Raw genomic sequence first — 19,576 nt, 5'->3', positions numbered from 1 at the left:
AGAGTATCCTGTTGAATGTCAGCTTTTTTTGAGAAAATGGCGAACATGCATCTCCATTTTTATCGATGAAAGGAAGGTTGCCGTTAAAAAAACACGTTCACTGGGGTCTGAATACGTTTAGTACTCTCTTGCGTTATGATACCGAATTTGTCAGGTGGGGAAAACAATAACGGCACAGATTTACGCCACTGACCGTAAATCTTTATCTTAATGCTATCTTAACCATGCAAACCTTCCAATCGTATCCTCCTGATCTGAAAATGACAGCATACTACGTTTCCTGATTTTGCAGGATGCTTGATCCTATTACATACTTACAATGTAGCAGGATGTTTCATCAAATTATTGTTGGCAGTTTTGTTTTTGAGTGCTTGCTTGGTTTTCGTAATACCTTTAGCAAAATAAATCGTCAAAACGGCTGAAGCTGATGTATTGTATTGACATGCAGCACGATGTTTTCGTCGGACTCGGAAGCCCGCCATTGGCCCGTTGTACTGGCCGGCTTTCTCACCGTCAGCTTGACAACAGGACTGGGTAGCTCTATGGGTATCTTCTACCTAGAATGGTTGCACGAGTTCCCGCAGAGTTCCGCGCTGGTGGGCTGGCTGTCGTCTTCCACATTGGCGATGGTTTTAGGCTTTTGTAAGTTGCACGAATCATATTTTGCCCATTTTATAAAAAAACAAATTGAGTGTGAAATATTAAGGTATGGGAGCATTTGCTTTTCATGCATTTTGTTTGTTTCCAAAGAACCCCCAAAAGAATGTTCAGAACCTGACCTGTTGAAATTTCAGCTCGGGAAAACAATGCATGAAAAACCATGTCACAATCTATTGATCACGGTACACGATTTCGTCTATATATAGCACTCTCTATTTCCCAAAACAAGCCAATGGACTGATCGTTGTAAATCACCTACACTTCTTGATTTCTTCTAAACGACAGCAAGCCATCACAGACGGGGTGCTCAGCACCAGTACGATCTTTAATCCAAGTAAAGCTTTTTGGTGATCATTTGGTATGTTACTTTTGAGATAAATGCAAACTCTCCTATATGCCTTCGATAGTCCTGATATTTGTTCTTCGATTTTTGTCTATTTCCACCATCAGCATCCGTTGCCGCAGCACTGGGCAAATACTTCGGGATTCGGCGCGTAGTCGTGGCCGGAGCCGGACTTTCGTTAATAGGACTTGTGGGCGCATCATTTGCTTGGGAATTCTACGTGATGTGCATCACCATACCATTTATGACAGGTAATAGACCATTGTCATGTTGCGGCCATCGTTAGTTTTCCCCATTCAAATCAACGTAACCAAAGCGAGGCTGGAAGGAAAAATAGTCTGGTTACTTTTTGTACAAAAACAATTATCATTCAGTACTGTTATTGGATACAGGGAACTTGACTGAAATGGTGGCATCATAATAAAGGTCCATTATGAATTGAAGTGGTGCGCTGTCACTGAAGTGTAAACAAAACTATGGCGTGCAAATTTAACATTTAGTCCAAAAATAGAAATAAGGAAACCTCTAATTCGCCATTAAAAGGTAACATTCGTACGCCATAACTCAATGAATGATTGAACAAAATAATAACTACGCTCGCTCATACGTGAGATTGTCGATCCTGGGAACATTAACCCGGCGTCGAATTATTCGATACATTTACTGACTGACTGACTGACTCCCCGAATGGCTGTCACTTGTGGTTAAAATTGGTAGTACACTGGTAAAGAGATCTTGGCACTTATCTAGTAACGCCAATGCATAGGCAAATCCGGCCCATCTTGTTGACTGGATGTGTGAAAGACTTCCAGTGAATAGCCATTCTGAACCAATCGAATAGAACTGTGTGGGCTCGGGGCCAACTCTGCCATAGGCTTGCCTTTTCATGTTATCTCCAACCAATTGCAACTACTTTCCTTACCATGAACACAAAAACAAAAATTCATTTTTCTGTGGGCACTGAGAGATTTATTCAGTTGGAAATTTGACTTTAAACCATTGCTATGACGTCACACTATTGTTAAAAGTGTGGATTCGGATCTACGAATCTCTTATACTGGTCACAAAGTGTGGATTCGGAACGACGAATCTGTAGTAAAGTGTTGATTCGGAATTACGAATCCACACTTTGAACATGTCGGACAATTATTGTTCTCCATAATGAGCATGAATAGGACCGTCTGTGTGAAAATTTGCTTTCCGAAAATTACCAATGCATCTTCACTGTCAGATTTTCTGCCGTGACTGCAAAATCTACTTTTAGTCAGAAAGAAATCGTCGTCTGAACTATCCATTTTGACGTAAGGAGCCTATACACACAAAATTACTTGTACGGGTGTGTCGATAAAACACGCCGGGAAACAACGTTGCAACCTGACGCCACTTCCGCGCTGTGTACAACGTCTATGGAGAGTCATTTAAAGTATTTCCTGACAATTTTGGAAACATTTATCAGTCCCAGATTCATGTCTTATCATCATTTCTGCAACAAATGGCCTTCATTGAGATGATATATGAAGAAAATAGTGTCGTCAGGTTGCAGCATTCTTTCCAATACTTCTGTTGACGCAATGATTTAAGTCGAAGAATACACTCGCAAGTGTGGATTCTTAATTTACGAATTCACTCGGCGCTTCGCGCCTCGTGAATTCTTAAATTACGAATCCACACTTTCTCGTGTATTCTCCTTAACTGAACCGTTGCGATGTTTTTGGTCGCCTGCTTTTGATACCACATTATTTAAGAAAATCCGAATGGACTGTTGATGAGTCTACAGAACCACATTACTGTTTGGTAACCTTTGTAATCTCTTTAGGAATTGGTTGCAGTATGTGCTACACAAGCGTCCTGACAATAATTGGCGACTGTTTCCACCTACATTTTGCTCTGGCTTTTGGAATCGTGATGTCAGGAACTGGTGTGGGAATGGTGACCTTTCCTGTCTTCGGTGGCTTTCTGATCGAGCAGTTTGGGTGGAGAGGGGCTCTGCTCATCTTAAGTGCGACACAGGCAAACATCTTTGTGTGTGCGAAGTTTATGAAACCATTTGGTCACACTCAGACAAGACTGACCGGGAGGGAAGTAGCAAGTGGGGCAGGTTACATCAGCCTGACCGATCCGCCAAGTCTTGATTCGGGAGCCAGAGGGGATGATTACGAAGGGGATGATGACGATGATCGTACTGCCCGTTTATCTCTGAAACGTTTCAGATTCAGCCGTGGCTATAGAACCATGGCGAGCACCGATGCTGATGGTGAAGAAACGGAAGTGGCTCAAGAGAAAACGTGGTTCAGGAAAATCATGCGAATCTTGGATCGCGCTGGTGTGTCACTCATCTGGACCAATCGGGTCTTCTCAGTATTTCTTCTCGCACTATCACCCATGTCGGCAGGAAATGGCATCACCTTGCCCTTCCTCGCTGCGCGTGCGGGGTCGGTCGGCGTCCCCACGCTGCGAGCCACGTCGCTGTTATCTGTCATCGGAATGGCCAACGTCATCGGTAGCTGGACGTACGGTCCCCTGGTCGATGCCAATGTGATTGAACTGACTTTTATCTTGGTGCCCATTGAGGCCATTGTGATCGTCTCTGAAATTGTCATTGCCGTTAACGAGAGCTACGGTGGTTTTGTAGTCTGCGCCGCGCTGTATGGCTTTGCGTCAGGTGTGTACGTCCCCGTGTTCGGGGTCATGATGCGTCGAATCGTCGGACAAGAAAGGTTTCCAGGAGGAATTGGTATCATGTTTGCTGTGGTGGCAATCGGCTACATTATCTTTTCATCTGTTGGCGGTAAGATCAAAATACAATATTAGTTATCTCGCGAGCGCGAGTGTAATATGGAACAATGTGGTGCGTTTGTGTCCCACATACCACGAGGCCGAACGCCGAGTGGTATGTGGGCATAGAGCTATATTACAGCTACAGTCCATCATTTGCAGCTATCCAAAAAGTCACTGACGTATTTATTGTTGAAAAACAATAGAGAAATTCCTAGTTTTTGTGCAAAACCCATGTATCTATTTCGTGATAACTTTGTGCAGACGTATTCATCTATAGAAATTGCCCTGTGGAGACGTATTCCATCTTTTGCTCGGATCCCTATTATACCCATGTCTCCACAGGGTACCGATCTGATACACCGTGCCCTCTGGAGACATGCACACAATAGGGAACAAAATATTGTATACGTCTCCACAAGGTTATCACGAAATAGTCTTATGGACTTTACTCAAAAACTAGGAATTTCCAAGGTATGTTGATTCGTCGCAAATGGAAGAGTTTTAGAAAAGGGACATTAAGTCCAAATTTCAGCCAAGGAAATTAATTATGGTTAAAATAAGAGCATTTTGAAACTACACTTTCAAACTCGAAAACTTTACTACACGAGAACAAAGAAATGTCTCCACAAGGATACACATTCCAGTATGTCAGTGTAACAAATCAATCTTTCCAGTATGTGTGTGCGCGTTCCGCGTCCATTTGTGTATCATGTCATTGGACAATATTTCACAAGCCGCGTTGATGCGATTCTACCTCGATAGGCCAATTATGTGCTCTTTGGGAGCATCTTTACAAGACTTGTCTTGCTTTGTGTGAAGTTTAGCTTTGCAATAATAAATAAGGGGGCGTCCTCAGTGCGATGTGTATGTTTTGCTAAACATGCTTCCGTATTTCTTCTTTGTTCGGGCTTTGAAACAATCGAATGCAGGTTATCTATACGATGTTACTGACAGTTACAGTGGATGTTTCTACCTTGGCGGTGCGTCTGCTACTCTGGGTGTGGTGATGATACTGGGGCTTCATCTACTGTGGACAAGATTGGTGCCAGATGACCGCTGGCCAACCATCAATAATCGGTGAATCATTCATGGATGATCATAACAGAAATACAAAAGGTATTCCCCTTATTTGTATGTGACTTCGAACGAAACAAAAGAAAGAACAGTCCTATACATTCAGTTATGAAGTGATTAATTACCACTTTCAAATAACGTACCCTCTAATTTATAAGTTATCGAGGGGTAGACTGGTGCCCGGCCCCTATTATTACTGGCGATCAGGAATTAAACCAGTATATTCACAGTGCCTGGGCGTATCTATTAGCCCGCAAGGCCAAAAAAAATAAAAAAAAATATCGGAGTGTTGCAGGTGCCAAAAACAGGAAAAAAAATTGATTGTTTTTCGAAAAAATAAAATAAATCATACTTCATGTACTTAAAATAAAATGGATATAAAAAAGTCATAACAGCTCGGGTTTCGAAAAAAAGGGAGTGTTTTCAAGGCTATAGCGGGTAAAGTTGGGGGTGGATTCCGCCCCGGCCCTTTTAGGGTTAATGGCCCTTTACAACCTTGCAGGCCCCCCTCTGGCTTGCAGGACACAGGTCCCGCAAAATCTGTCCAATTAGATCGAGTTGAAATTCATCAGTCTTTCACAGCGTCATGTTTGCAGGGCGAGCGATCAGCTTACGAGGGACACAAGTGTCCAGACCCGTGGGGAATTTCTCATGGGAAAAAATCTACCCATTTATATATTTTTGTTGTTGTATCTTTCTGTTTTTAAAAGCAGAAATGTGTAAGGGGTCGTTTGTCTTTAATTAATTTAAAAAAAAAAAAAATTAAACAACCATCAGTCTAAAAAAAGATTGGTTAACATAACCAATCATTGGTTGAAATAACCATTAATTAGTTAATGTCAAACCAATCGATTGGTTGGACACGTTACCAATGTTGTTGTTAGAGTGTAGTGGGTGTAATTTTCTTGAAAAGAAAGGTGATATTTTTTTCCAGCTCCGACATTTTTCAGTTCGTGCAAACGAACGGTTTGCTTTCATAATTGTACATGTATATACTAATTATGTTTGACCGTATTTATGCCATACCTCCCTGTGTACATAATGCCAATAGTAATAAACACAGTGATATAAATATTTATAGGTAAAGTCGTAATTTTAATTCTTTTCAATAATCCGTCGGGGAGGAAACCCATTTGCTCATTTAATTTATTGTTTATCCTTTGCAGTAAGTTGCATGCTGTTGCCAAATAAATATATATATTTTTTGACTGCACACTAACACTTTAACTGTCATATTGGTTTGAAGGTTTTCTGCAAATCAATACAATTTTCGCGGTTTTTCTTTCGGTTTTGACAAAAAAAGAAAGAAGTGGATACGTTAGGAGATATTAGGCATCATAGCTTTAGTTTCACCTTGCTAAGCCTTACAAATGAAACTCAACGGTAATTTTGATCCGATTGATCATGGCACCTACAAATTTGAACAAAATATTCAAGACATGAATTAAATTATCAATTGTGTTCCAAACTACTCTTTTTGTCCTAAATTGTGCAAGTTTTCTTTTTGTTTTGGAGGGGTTTTGCCCCTGATTTTTGAAGGACAGCGCACTGAATATTATCGTTTGTTTCTATGGCAATTATTAATTGGTATGCTTGCAATCGTACACATCTCAGTGAAACACAGTCGGCCTAAAGAGAAGACAGGTACCCTATATACACTACGAAGTTTACGGTTGTGGAAGGCCCTGCGCCCAACGAATGTACATCATTCCACGCATCACAAAACACTTTTATCCCAGTGTATATTACCATGTCACTACATATTTCTTTATTCATTAGCCACAAAGTAGTTAGTTTAAAAGTGTAGCAAACAGTATAACTTCAATAAATCTTGAATCTGGAAATTTAAACGTCTTAATTTGTGTTTGTGTCATAAAACATTTACAATCTAACATTCAAAAGGGTGGTCTTTCCAGAAGTTTGGCACAAAATCAGGCGTATGAGTGAATGAATAACGAAGACTGGTTAAGCGCTGGTATCTGCCACATGGGCACTCATGGCGCTTGCTTTTGAACGTCCAACCTTATAACCAGCACTTATGCAGCGCATTATAAATTCAAGTTCACAATTTATGTTGAAGTTGCATCTGAAAACGAGAAAGGTCTTCAGGGCCGATTTAAAGGAAGAAGTTGTTGAAGCAATTCTATCACAGACAATGGCAACCTATTCCACAGCTTTGCTCCCGATGACTGGAAAGATATATGTCCCCGTGAAGTACACACCAATGATTCCATAGGTAAGTCATGATCAGCTTGGCTTGTATGGTGGAGGAGTTGTAGTGAGGTGCTTCGCCATGAAGTGATTTAAAAAAAAAAATAAGTCCAGTAAAAGTTGCATGGGTCTCTAGTATTCTTCAATTATGCCATCTACTGCGATGAATTCCAAAGCACAATTTGTCACAATAATCCTTCAAAATACATGTACGTGTATTTTGCATTTATCAACATTTAGGTTTGAAATAGATACAATAATAATAAAACTTCAGGCTTAAATGACTTTTTTTCTTCTTCAAAAACACGAGATTTCTGTTAATTTGGGCAGAGTTGGGGAAATTAAAAAACAAATTATACATGTTAATTATATTTCAGTTGTGGTGTTCATTTGGGGATTATTATAGATACATACATATAAATCAGTTGCGGTGTGTATTTGGGGATGCTTAAATATATACATACAAAGTAAGCATGCATTTTAGTATGTGTAGCTTGTTGTGACGGAGCATGCTGACAATTTTAAGTCAAAGGACAGAGCACTACATGTAATGTATTTAAAAGGGAATTTTGATAGTCATGTCAGAAAATCTTAAATAAAACTGCATGCACATTTCTGTCTAAACCTCAACAAAATGTCATTTTATTTTCACTTTTCTACACTGAAACAATACCACAAGCCCAAAATTCAGTCGCTTCTAATACTGTACATGCATGTACTGTACATGTATGTAAATTTAGTGAAATTCAATGCATGTAAAATTGGACCAGAGTTGTAATTGAGTCCATCACAGTTCACCACAAGTCAATCACAAGCCATCCAGTCCCTAGTCAAGTAACAACCTATTCTAATGTATAGTGACAGAGGTGTTCCTTTGTCATTGTTTATTGGCCTGACTTGCGTTTTCACTTATGATTTGACTAATGTTTGACTTATGTTCGACTTGAGATTGACTTGATTACAACTCTAAAGCAGACAAGACTATACTGAACAAACAATTTATACTTATGGAATGGTGTCTTTTGTGACAAGCATTTCACAACGATTTTGGTTCAATCACCTCTCTCGTTTACACCCAGAAGTTTGCCTTTATGTAAAAAAAATTCAATTTGTTTAATTTCCTTGGTTAGGTTAGGATTAGGGGCTTAAAACCACCCACGTGACGGGCTTTTGACCAATAAGAATGGGTAAACTGTCTCAGGTATTTACGAATTGCACTGTATATAAGCAGTTTGTAATTTCACTCTTTAAATTTCACTGTGGCAGTGCAACCGTTTTCTGACTGCCTCATTGTCACCCTCACTGAAGAAACTATATGTCCATGTCAGTCATAAGTTAGTTAGGACTAGCCGAAGCAGTCCAGTGTTCTTGTGAATATGTAAATTGTCTAGTTGAATACATAAACCAATTGAAATTACAGAATAACAAAATACGGTACTCATAATTGACCTATCGCCGATTGCGAGTTAGCCACGCCCATTAGACAACCCTATGGAATTTTGGACGTTAAGTTTTGTTTGTCTCAGATTTTGCGTGTTCCGCGTTTCTTTGTACAATATTTCACAAAGTGAAACGCCAATTAATATTTCAAATGATACAAAACTATACTTTAAACTGTCACCATTTCGTAAATACAAATTCAGGAAGCCAAAAAATATATATCTTGATTTAACACTCCGACGCAGAAACTAGCCCTTTTGAGGACCCAATTTGGTTAATTACCTAATAAAAAAAAAAAATTCAAACCAATTCTGGTGATCTTCCATCTAATCCTAGCCAGCGACACCCTCTACGGATATATGCAGTCACCTTTAGTGTGTGACCCCGGGTCAGGCATATCTGAGCCTGACAACCTGGGCTGCCCATATACATGTGCACAAAACAAAGTCACTTTCGGGTAGCCAGTGCACGACTTGACCACAGACTATGTATACAACATCTGTTTCCTGTCAATGACCTCCTTATTTATAGTCTACAGACATGTCGAGATTGTGTACATATAGATACAGTGTTGTGTAGCCTCAAACCAAGCCGCTAAATATCTGGGTCCCCGGAGGGACCCCTTACTGTAAGCGTGTTAGTAAATGGGCTTTCTGCGTCGGAGGGTTAATTAGGCCTCCGCTATTAAGTCTAAAAACGCTGCTAAAGAAAATAGATTACATAAACCATCGCTTTCTTTGATTTGTGACAGACTGACATAATATGAAATGATGCTGTAAACTTTCGAATGAAACATGTTGATAGGGCATGCTTCAGCTAAGCTATGTATGAAACATGACGGTGTTAATTGATTGTTTTATTTTACCTGGGCAGAGTCAGACCCACTGTACATAACCACTGGATATAACTGTTGTTATGTCATTACTCTGAGTAAGGCCTATTACAATAGATTGTACACAAACAGTTTACAGAGTTTCTAGGCTATGCATTGGTAAAATACAACGGATGGTAATTCACAACTGTGTTACATGCAGCTGAACTGTTGTGCCGACGAATATAGAAACTGCTCCGAATGTTCTAGATTTGACAAGAACATTACCTTCAAGACACGAAAGGAGTGTTGTCTCAATACGGTACACCAACAGCACTCTTTCTTTAACACACAGAGCATTCATTTTTCCATCCGCTCACTAACAGAATACAATAACAAATAGATTATAAAATGTTATAACTAATAGCTGTTAAAAAAAACAAAGCAGCATATAACTTGTAAAAACAGCCTAAGAACTCCTTTATGTTTTAAAATGAAAGACATACATTTATTACCTCGTAACCCTATTATGGATTAAATACACCAATGAATAAACAAAAAGAACTAAAAAAGCTGCTTTACCACAATCAGTTAACAGTTCCATCCAAGACTGTGTAGAAGTTCCATGGGTTACCCACAACAAATATGGAATACATGTTTGGTAGTGTGTGAGGCTGGGCCATGATAATAAGGGGGCTGAGAAGTTTCAGATCATATTAACACAGAATTTATTTTATCTCTATATAATTAGTGATGAAGCCAACCACAAAGTATTGAATGTGCAGTTTTATTTAACATCAGTAAATGCCTCCCTCTGGTGGGGATGAGTGTATGAAATTAAAATCAAAACAAACATGCTTCACTGGATCCAAACCAAGTTTCAACTGAGATAGTTTTTGAAGAGGTAAGTTTTGAAAATGGCTGTATGCTTTGTGTTCTCCTACAAGAACCAAGAAACACCTCAAATCAAGAATAAGATGGAGAGAGACACGGTACCAAATAGGGTGAATGCAGAATGTATGACGATTCATTCTACTCTAGGACATGGATAATTGTGGAACTGGTAATCATGGTAAAGCGGCAAGCCTTCGCTTGGTCGTTCACTCTTCTTATCCTACGGGCATTACTTGTCGCAGAGCTGCATCTGCAACTATGGAAGATGTGGCCAATGACGTTGTTTAGTAGTAGAGGGCGGGATTGTACACCACGCGGCCTGCATGAGCCCTTCCATCACGCTGTGAAAGAAAACGCCAGGGGGACATGTCACAAGTCTTGAATTAAAATTGTGGTAAAATGTACACCGAGGGTAAAACATTTATTATTTGAAATTTACAATGTGAATGTTTCGATCCTGTAAACTCACCGCTTCGTTTTCTCGGTAGCGTTCCAATGCCTCGTTCCCAGTCACCATGTATGGTAGGATGAAGTCTGGGCGATTCTGCACAGACTGTGTGTCATATAAAAAAGAAAACTTTTAATCAGTAAGTTATACATGACGTTTTTAATTATACATAGATATCCAAGAATCGTGTCCATGCCTAATACAAACACCTTGTCTACTTGTATCAGAATCAATTTTCCCCCTTAAGTACAGGATTTTTGCTTTCAATGGACGTCCAGCCCCACGTAAAGTAACATTGGCTAAGATCACTTTTCCTTTTGAAATCAACAAAATCCTTCAAAACCTTACTGTGGATTGGGAAAGATCTTGGAATGCTAGGGTAATAACTCCTGCAACTTGACAGGCTCTTTCTTTAGAAACCTCTCAAAGAGAAATAACACAGTTAACCTGCCTCACCTGTATGTAAGGTGACTGGCTCATGACATGAGCAAGACGATTCATCCTCCTTTCTTCCTCCCTGTAGTCGGCTGCACGGTAGCCTTCGTCAAAGGACAAGCTGCGATCTCCAAAATCGAAGGGTTCCCTACTAGATCGGAATTGTCTACTTGACTGATGGTAGTACTGAGCCTTACTATATTGAAGCCTCATTAGCATACAGAAACACATGACTATTACTGCTATAGCCAACAGGAGAACGACACATCCGACTATGATGAGAACTGTAGCTAAAGGTGACACATCACCACCTGCAACAGCGCAAACAGGACAACATTATCTCAAATGTGTTTTTTTTTGTGGGGGGCCAAAACCTTCAGATTAGGAACGGAAAGAAGTTGAGCAACAAATCATTTACCCGATCCTTTTTGCAAAACACAATATTATTGCAAATACGCTGAGATACATAAACTGAATGTCAAGAGCCGAGTCCTGTTAATGAGAAAAAGTCCAAACAAGTTGTAATGAGATTAATATCTGTACCAAGGGTGTACAATCAACATGCTACAAAAAGGCCCGGCTGTAAATATAGTCCTTTAAAATGAACGAACTGTCTATGACCTTATATCTGTTTGGAAAAAAGGGGATATTTAGGGAAACTAATTCGAATGGGACGTACCTCCTGGGGCTGCCGTAGTCTCTGGGGCTGTCGTGTCTGGTAGTGACGTGGGTACTGGAGTCTCGCACTGCTTGCCAGTAAATGATGCTGGGCAACTACAAAACACAGACAGATTACATCCCACTATTGTATAACATAATATCTTAATTTCTCAACGCGTATTAAAAATAAATATGTGTCTAAAACTCGCATTAAGCATTCCCTTAAGGTTTTTTTTTTAAAGAACCTGGGCCAGCATAAGGAGGAATTGCACCATCGTCATTGTTCAATCAAATCATGGATGTGTAAGTGGCATACAGACTCAGTCAACATGAACATTTTCAATTACCGATATATCGAGCAACTTATATCAATTATAATCAATGTACCTTAAATCATTTGAAACACACATAAGTTCATGCCAGGCACACAGGCAGTGGCGTCACCAGACTTTTCAGTCTGGGGGGCACAGGGGGGGGGGCACCAGCATTTGATGGGGGGGGCACTTAGGTGGAAACGGATCGCCGTCCTGGGGGAGGGGTCTAAGGGGAGGGGGTGCCCCCTCCCCTTTGGAACATTTTCGCATACGGAGGATGGGCTAGATGCAAAATGGTGCCACATTTGATGCTAAATTCGATCTGAAGATATCTCAAGAAATTGCTATTTTTGAGGTAATGATTTTAACAACGCGCAGAATTTTGCAGAGGATAGGGGGGCACCAGCATTTGATGGGGGGCACTCGGGGGGGGGGCACTAGGTTTTCCAGGGGGGCACGTGCCCCCCCTGGTCCCCCCTTGGCGACGCCACTGCACACAGGCATTGGGCTGATACACAAGTTGCAAAACAAGCACGTGGAAAAAAATCCATCAACATATTGATGAGTTTCCCATGAACAAAAATAATAATAATACAAGGTGATTGTCCACGTTTTAGCTTTGGCCCTCTCTTTCAATTCATCTTTCAATTCATAATTAATTGATTAGGCAGTGCAATCCATACTAAAATCATTCAGGCACTTTCCTGCCTTTTTGTCATGTGCTGCTTTTTAAGGTTATAATAATCCAACTCCTTTCATGCAACTCTAGCTCCGCCCCCTAAATTACCTGCAGGTTAGCTGTGGGTTGAAGCTTGTCCTCTCGCACGTTCCGCCATTCATGCAACCAACTTGTGCGCAGTCAGACAACAATGCTGATAACAAAACCGGTTATAAAAAGTATAAATGTCACGGTGCAAAATATCCACTTGTGGGTTTTTCCCAATGGACCACTGCTTTACTGAACACTCTGTGCTTAGGTTGTCGCAGGGATTGCATTTCTAATTCAGAAAGTTTCCCAGTCCGTCTATTATTCCCACGTTTTTCAAATAACACAGCTGTACTCAGTTCAAAGTCTGAGACCATTTCAATGCTTAAGCGTGTCCTGCGTCTCTAAATTAAATTCATATCTTCTTTCATACTGATTTCTCTGTTTCAGAGGGTAAATGGAATATCAATACCGAAGTGAAACATCTAAACAAATGTTTAAAAAACGTACACGCCTTCTGATCAAAACAGGCCTTAGGGCTACAGTGTCTAAGTACACTTTTGTTTACCCTGGCCGGTTTGAAATGTTATATTGTTCTTGTTTTCCGTCCCTCTATCTCCTCTCCCCTGTCAAACTGTCCACCCTCCCTCCCCCCTCCAACCCATTCCTACTCGCATCAGTCTTTAGTCTCGTCTGGTCTTACTTTTCAATTTCTATTTTTTGTTCACTTTCCGATTTATATTTGCTTTGTCATTGTACTTTTGTTCATTTGTTGGCCGAATAAATAATAATAATAATAATTCCTTCAACCCACTCGACTTGTATAACACAGTGTTACATTGTATTTACTGCTTGATGAATCCATAAGCCATAGGCCCTACTAGGGCTGCACGGGGCATTTTGAGGTAGTACTGGGAGTATTTTACAGGCACGTTGGTTTTGGGCGGTAAAGGAACTAAGACATTACAAAGCCTTACATGTGTTTGTGTAGCTGACGGAGTTCGGAACAAGAGTTATGTCTGTAACACCATCGTTTATTGTGCCACCCGCTGCAATCACATTGGTGATGACATCCACCGATGGTTGTTGCCCTTGGAATGCTAGCGCAATATGTGTAACCACACTGCCGCTCTCCAAGCTCAAAACTTGTACGGCAATCACACGGTTGGTCAAACTACCTCCCCGCAGTTTGATCAGAATCTGGGAAAAAGGAGATTTAGTAGTGTTCAGATGGTAAATAGATGAGGTCAGTTCTTATTCTTAATGCAAATATGAAACTCACTTGTGACATTGAGGTAATTTGCCTCAGGAATTTGCACAGTTGAATACATTTCCGCCAGAGTAAATTTTGTTGGGGATATTTTGTCATAATGCATCACTATATTTTGTCATGATGGACCCATCTTTACTGTAATTCTTATGACCGGGACAACACCTGGTACCAATTGCCCGACAGAAGATGCCAGAAATTAAACCCGGTTCCATATCTGGTTCTATTACCTGAAAACCTTTTGTGCATAAACACAACTTTTCGATACCGTAGGGAGACACAACTTTTGCACTGATCATTGATAAGTAACCCACAAATAAATGGAGAAATGTGTCTTTGTAAATTACGAGGATTTGTGAGGGAGGTGGCTTTGCTGCCTATCGCCTGCTTTTGCAGTCCACCAACTTGTCAATGATCAACTTGTGAACACACAACACACACACACACATTTTGTACTTTACAGTACGGTGGTGTTGATTTAAAATACCGGCAAAGAGCTCATAGTTTCTCCTTTTCAGGCGCGGTTCTACGGGGGGGGGGGGGGGGGCTAGGGGGGGGCTGTAGCCCCCCCCCCAAATTAAATTTCGTAAAAAAAAAAAAATTGCATTAGCAAAAAGAAGGATGGTGATGTACATGCGAACGGTCTCCCCCTAAAGAAGAAATAGCCGTGACAAGGGTACATTAGTTAATATAGTGTGAATGATTTGAGGATTTTATTGTCGCTCCCCATTAAAAACATGGCATGAGCCCCCCCCCCCCCCCCCCCCCCACCTATAGATTTTCGGAGGCCTAAGTGTCTGGAAAAAATAACCGGTCAACATTTCAGCACGCCTCCCGGAAAAAATTCTGGATCCACCGTGCTAGCCCCCCCAAAATATTGGTTCTAGAACCGCGCCTGCGGAGTCGTTTTTAACTTGGCCATCTAAGGTGTGGTGTGCATTATTACTTAACTTCCGGTTTGTGATGTTTGTTATGTAGTTGTGCAGGTTCTTGATCCTTACGACAATGGGTGTCGGGTTCCGAGATTACCCGTAAAAGCATACCCCTATGCAAATTCCCGCCCATGGCCAGGATATGGACTGTAGAGGAACTTGTTCATATCCGCGTGCTTATATATATATATACACAATCTTTAGGCTCATTCCCATAGGTGCCTGCACTTAAATACATGAATGGAATAAATTGATGGTGTATTACCGCTGAAATAACCCTTCTGGCAAGTTGTTTCCAAGCAGCAGATGTTGGGTTACGGTAGGCACTGAGGAAAGGCATGTCTAATGACATGACAAATCGGAGTGCGGACCCGCGTTCTGAAAAAACAATAACATGTTTTGTTTTCAAATAAAATTTGGTATACCTGTCTTGAAGTGATCTTCAAGCGATACTGGGTTTTTTTTTCTTTGGGGGGGGGGGGTGGGGGGACGTAGAAATTTCATACTATTATCATGTTGTGATCATACCTATTGTCATATTACCTATTGTCATATAGCGACAGGGGGGGTGGCTATGCGATGGTTTAAACCATCAGCACGGTTGTCTGGCAAATTTGGGGGAATATTTGGTAACCCACCAACCCAATGAAAAATGTCTTGCTTCGCCACTGTAATAACCAATCGCAAGGTTCATTTTACAGCGTTGTGTTAGTGCATGTATCTCTACTTAGGATGGCACATCGACCCCACAGGGTTATGAGTACGGAGTTCAAATAATGGCCCTTCAAACAGAGATATCATCTCGCGGTTGATGCGGGGTTGACGCAGGGCTAAAAACATGCGGCGTTTTACACTTGAAAAATGTTCAACCCTGCTCAACACTGAGATTCATTTTGTCCGGGTTGAACTCAACCCCGCAAGCTCCAGACCAGGGTGGAGATTTTCAACCCCGGTTGAAATTCTCGTCAGTGTTCGAAAACAGTAGTAACCGAGATAAATAAGTGTGCAACGGTGCGGGGTTGAACGCCGGGTTGGAAATCAAAAATTCAGCCTGGGACGGCACTACGTGAGCCCAGGATTGAGTTTAACCCGGGTTGACAGGGTCTATTGCGAAAAGACCTATTATAATAGAGCTGGAAAGCTCAATTGAGAAAACCCGGATGAAGCATTCCACAGGCCTCAGGGTCAAGTCCAGTCACATTTCTAAGCTTGTAGAACACAGACTTACGTGTACATGAACCATCACTGTTAGCGAAGAACCCTTGATAACCATTGCATTCGCATGTGTAGCCGGCAGTGTTGGTAGCCGGTTGACAGAACTTCCCTGTAGTATCTGGGCAAAGAGAAGTGTCTGACAAACATGGATTGGCAGCTGCAAAACAAAGTGAAAAAAATAAGGAACAATGAAAATTGTTTCAAGTTATTGTTACTTTAATTGCCAATGCAAATACAGGCCTTACCAACTTCGTGAACAATTTATAGGGCTGAATTTCAAATCCATGTAGCAGTTTACACATATACAGTTTGGTCATAGATTGGCAAACACGTAATATGAAGTGGAAAAAAAACATGTAAACATGGAGAACTGACCTGAGTAAAAACAAAAAGTTTTCTTGGGGAATTTTCACACAAAAGCTGTAAAACTGGAGTTGCGTTTCCGGCCTCAATGTCGTTTCATATAAACTTGGCGTTAAAGCCAAAGCGAAGCGAATTCGTGAAAACAACAATTAAAGTTACATTGTGACATTTGCCGTTACCCTAACGAATTCGCCCTTAATAACTCGCTGAAAGTATGAACTTAAAAGTAAAAAAAATGATGAAATGTAATGTATTATTGGATGCATAATGATACACTTCATGAAACGAATGGAAAGCAAAATGAAAGGCAGTCAGTGCCATATCTGGAATCAGCAATAACTTTGGAATGTACCAGTATCATAGATAATGTAACGGACAGTCTATGCACATTTTTGTTGTCATTGCTTTCTAGCGCTGGTGCTCCGGCGGAGGGGCTCCGGCGGCGCAAGCCTGACCTGGTTTTGGGTCTGGCTGGCGCGCGCTCCGGAAATAGGCTCCGGAAATAGGTTGCTTAAGTGGGTTTCTTTTGTTGGGGGACGCGGGAAAGGTTTGGCGAGATGCCGGGGTCATTGCAAGTTGTTACAATTGTATACATTTGTTCAGACTGTGTGCATTTCTATGCTGGGAATCAACAGTCGTGGTACTGGTAGCAGTGTGGCAGGTTGACCACAGAGTTGTTGTGCTGAATAAATGAGAGTTTCTTCAGAAGTTGGAAATCCTGTGTGTTTGTCCCCTTTTCTTGCGTTTGGCCGGACTCGGAGGACAAGAACCCAACTAGGTCTACGCTACAATTGGTGGCAGCGTCGGGATTTTCTACAGGATTTTCGGGGAAGAGAAATGGCAAGCTACACGGAGTCGGCACGGAGTATCACTGAAGCCATCGGCGACATTTCCAGGGAAATCGATCGGCTGCAGCGATCCCTGCTGGACAGTTTACGCAGAAATACGACCGGGTCCACGACCGGACATCAGCCTTGGCATGTTGTGCCAGTGACGCCGAGCCTATCGACTAGGGACAATACCGGTAGGCGGAGAAAGTCGTGCAGTGTAGTGGGTGATCTTCAGGCACAGTGGCGGGCGGCGTGCAGCGAGTCGGACAGCGAAGGTGAGCACCGCCCTGACGTTAGTTGCCGTCGATCCCCGAAGAGTCCTACCGGGGCACGCAGCGGTTGCGAGCCTCGTCATGCGGGCAGGCACACAGCAGTGCACACTGACACCGCTGCTAGCGGATCCAGTGCTGCTCATGCGGTTGGCCAGCACGCTGACGTGGAACGTACCGGAGCGGCGCCGCGTGTCAGAGCTCGGAAGTACGATGGGTCATCGTACATTGAGGATTACTTGGTGCATTTACATGGGAGAAAGCCCTCGACCCTCGATGAAACAGTGGAAATCGCGGCCGAAGAAGAGGCGTGGTGCAAGGCAGAACAAGTTGGGCGGTCGCGTGCAGTCTTTCCTTGTCCCGAAAAGGAGGAAACCAATAGTTCCACGGCCACTGACCAGATACTGTCGGTTCTGCGGGAGCTCTTGGAGTTGCAGCGCCGCAGCCTGGTGGCGAGAAAACCCAAGGAATGGAAGGCAGGTTGCTGGAAGTGCGGGAGTCTGGAGCATCTCCGAGCACGGTGCCAACTGAAAACGAGCATGAGGCAGGCAGCCTCCCCGCCGGCGCAGGCAGTCTCGCCAACGGCACGGACAGCCTCGCCGACGGCGCAGGCAGTCTCGCCGACGGCGCAGGCAGCCTCGCCGCAGGAGCAGGCAGTCCCGCCGAAGTCTGGCTTGAGGAAACGACCTGCTTCATCTCAAGAGTTGGGACTTTACATCCGAGGGGAAATAATGGACACGGCAGTTAGTTTCTTGATCGACACTGGAACCACAGAGACTTTTGTTTCCACTCGGCTGTATGACAGGACAGACAGGAAGTTAAGACCCGTGCTCGTCGACGCAGATCGCAGGTTCCGCCAAGCGGGTGGGAGTGAGCTGCGCATCGCTGGACGTGCGAAGATGCCGATGAAGACTGGGGGAAGCAAGGTGCTACACAGCGTTTGGGTCGCAGACATCAGCGTAGATGCCATTCTGGGACTGGACTTTTTGCGACAGCATCAATGCCAGCTGATGTGGGACGAAGAGTGCTTTGTTGTCGGTAAGCACAGAGTTCCGCTACAAAGGAATGCCGAACCAACGGTACGGGAATCCCCACTGTCGGTGCCTGCGACCGTATCACTGGGTTTGGTAGATTCCCCATTGCCAAGGGCCACTCAACCGGCGGTTACTGCAGAACCAGCGCTGGGGCCAGTACGCCAGTCAAGGACAGACAATCAGGTTGGAACTGCCGCCGTTGGACACTACACGACACAAGGCACCAGCTCGCCCCGCAACCGCCGTGGCAGGGCGGTCCGAAGACGGGGATGTTTGCGACAAGTCAGCGGTGGTGAGACGAAAGACAGCCAGCCAGTTCAAGGCAAGGGGACGTACACATGCAGGGTCTGCGGTCAGCAGTATGTCTCCTCATTTACTCGGAGGAGGCATGAAAAAGCAGCGCATGAAGAACGGAGTTACCAGTGCCGGGAATGCCCGAAGTCCTACGGACGGTCGGACTACTTGACCCGGCACATGAGGGCCCAGCATCGGGGACCTACGAGTTGTGGATAGTCCTCGCCGATTGTTGTGTTTTTGTTTGATTAAGGAACCAGAGTGGGGCCTTAATCATCATTAACCACCATTCTTGAGGACATCCCAAAAATATAATAATAATAAAATCATGGACAGTGAACTCTTGTGATTCTTGTTCCAGAAAATAAAGTAATGTAAAACCAATGCAAAGTAAATTCTTTTTGATAACCTTTTTGAATCTTGTAAACATCACTTGAAAAAAAAAAAGTTTCCTTGTTTCTAAAAGTGACAGTGTTAGTCATGTAAACCCTGTTAACAAAAAAAAATGCAAATGAGTGTTTTGTTCTCTACATAATATATGGGAAAAAAGAGGTTTTGGAAAATTGTGAATATCAATGCATGTAAAATTTGTTGT

At 42.5% G+C, this 19,576-nt stretch overlaps 2 protein-coding genes across 2 annotated transcripts in view; one reads left to right on the top strand and one right to left on the bottom strand.

Moving 5' to 3' along the window:
- The first annotated feature begins 2,825 nt into the window (after positions 1 to 2,825).
- On the top strand, positions 2,826 to 4,872 carry LOC119723665 (monocarboxylate transporter 12-B-like). Its single transcript, XM_038194844.1, has 2 exons — positions 2,826 to 3,791; positions 4,711 to 4,872. The coding sequence occupies exons 1-2, from the start codon at positions 2,834 to 2,836 to the stop codon at positions 4,860 to 4,862; spliced, it is 1,110 nt and encodes a 369-aa protein (XP_038050772.1). The 5' UTR covers positions 2,826 to 2,833; the 3' UTR covers positions 4,863 to 4,872.
- Positions 4,873 to 9,178: 4,306 nt separating this feature from the next.
- LOC119741880 (fibrillin-1-like) overlaps positions 9,179 to 19,576 on the bottom strand; it is a 46,989-nt gene continuing 36,591 nt past the window's right edge. Inside the window, exons 48-55 of the mRNA XM_038217850.1 lie at positions 16,205 to 16,348; positions 15,242 to 15,354; positions 13,752 to 13,974; positions 12,856 to 12,940; positions 11,774 to 11,868; positions 11,116 to 11,405; positions 10,681 to 10,764; positions 9,179 to 10,552 (exon numbers count right to left, since the gene is read on the bottom strand). Coding sequence (XP_038073778.1) covers positions 10,496 to 10,552; positions 10,681 to 10,764; positions 11,116 to 11,405; positions 11,774 to 11,868; positions 12,856 to 12,940; positions 13,752 to 13,974; positions 15,242 to 15,354; positions 16,205 to 16,348 — 1,091 coding nt within the window. The 3' untranslated portion in view covers positions 9,179 to 10,495. The remainder of the gene's footprint in view (positions 10,553 to 10,680; positions 10,765 to 11,115; positions 11,406 to 11,773; positions 11,869 to 12,855; positions 12,941 to 13,751; positions 13,975 to 15,241; positions 15,355 to 16,204; positions 16,349 to 19,576) is intronic.

This window comes from Patiria miniata, unplaced genomic scaffold (assembly GCF_015706575.1).
Source record: "Patiria miniata isolate m_02_andy unplaced genomic scaffold, ASM1570657v1 HiC_scaffold_1, whole genome shotgun sequence".
In the NCBI taxonomy this organism is placed as follows: Eukaryota; Metazoa; Echinodermata; class Asteroidea; order Valvatida; family Asterinidae; genus Patiria; species Patiria miniata.
Note: the sequence above shows the minus strand (reverse complement) of the source record. Positions and strands in the feature narration are given on the sequence as shown.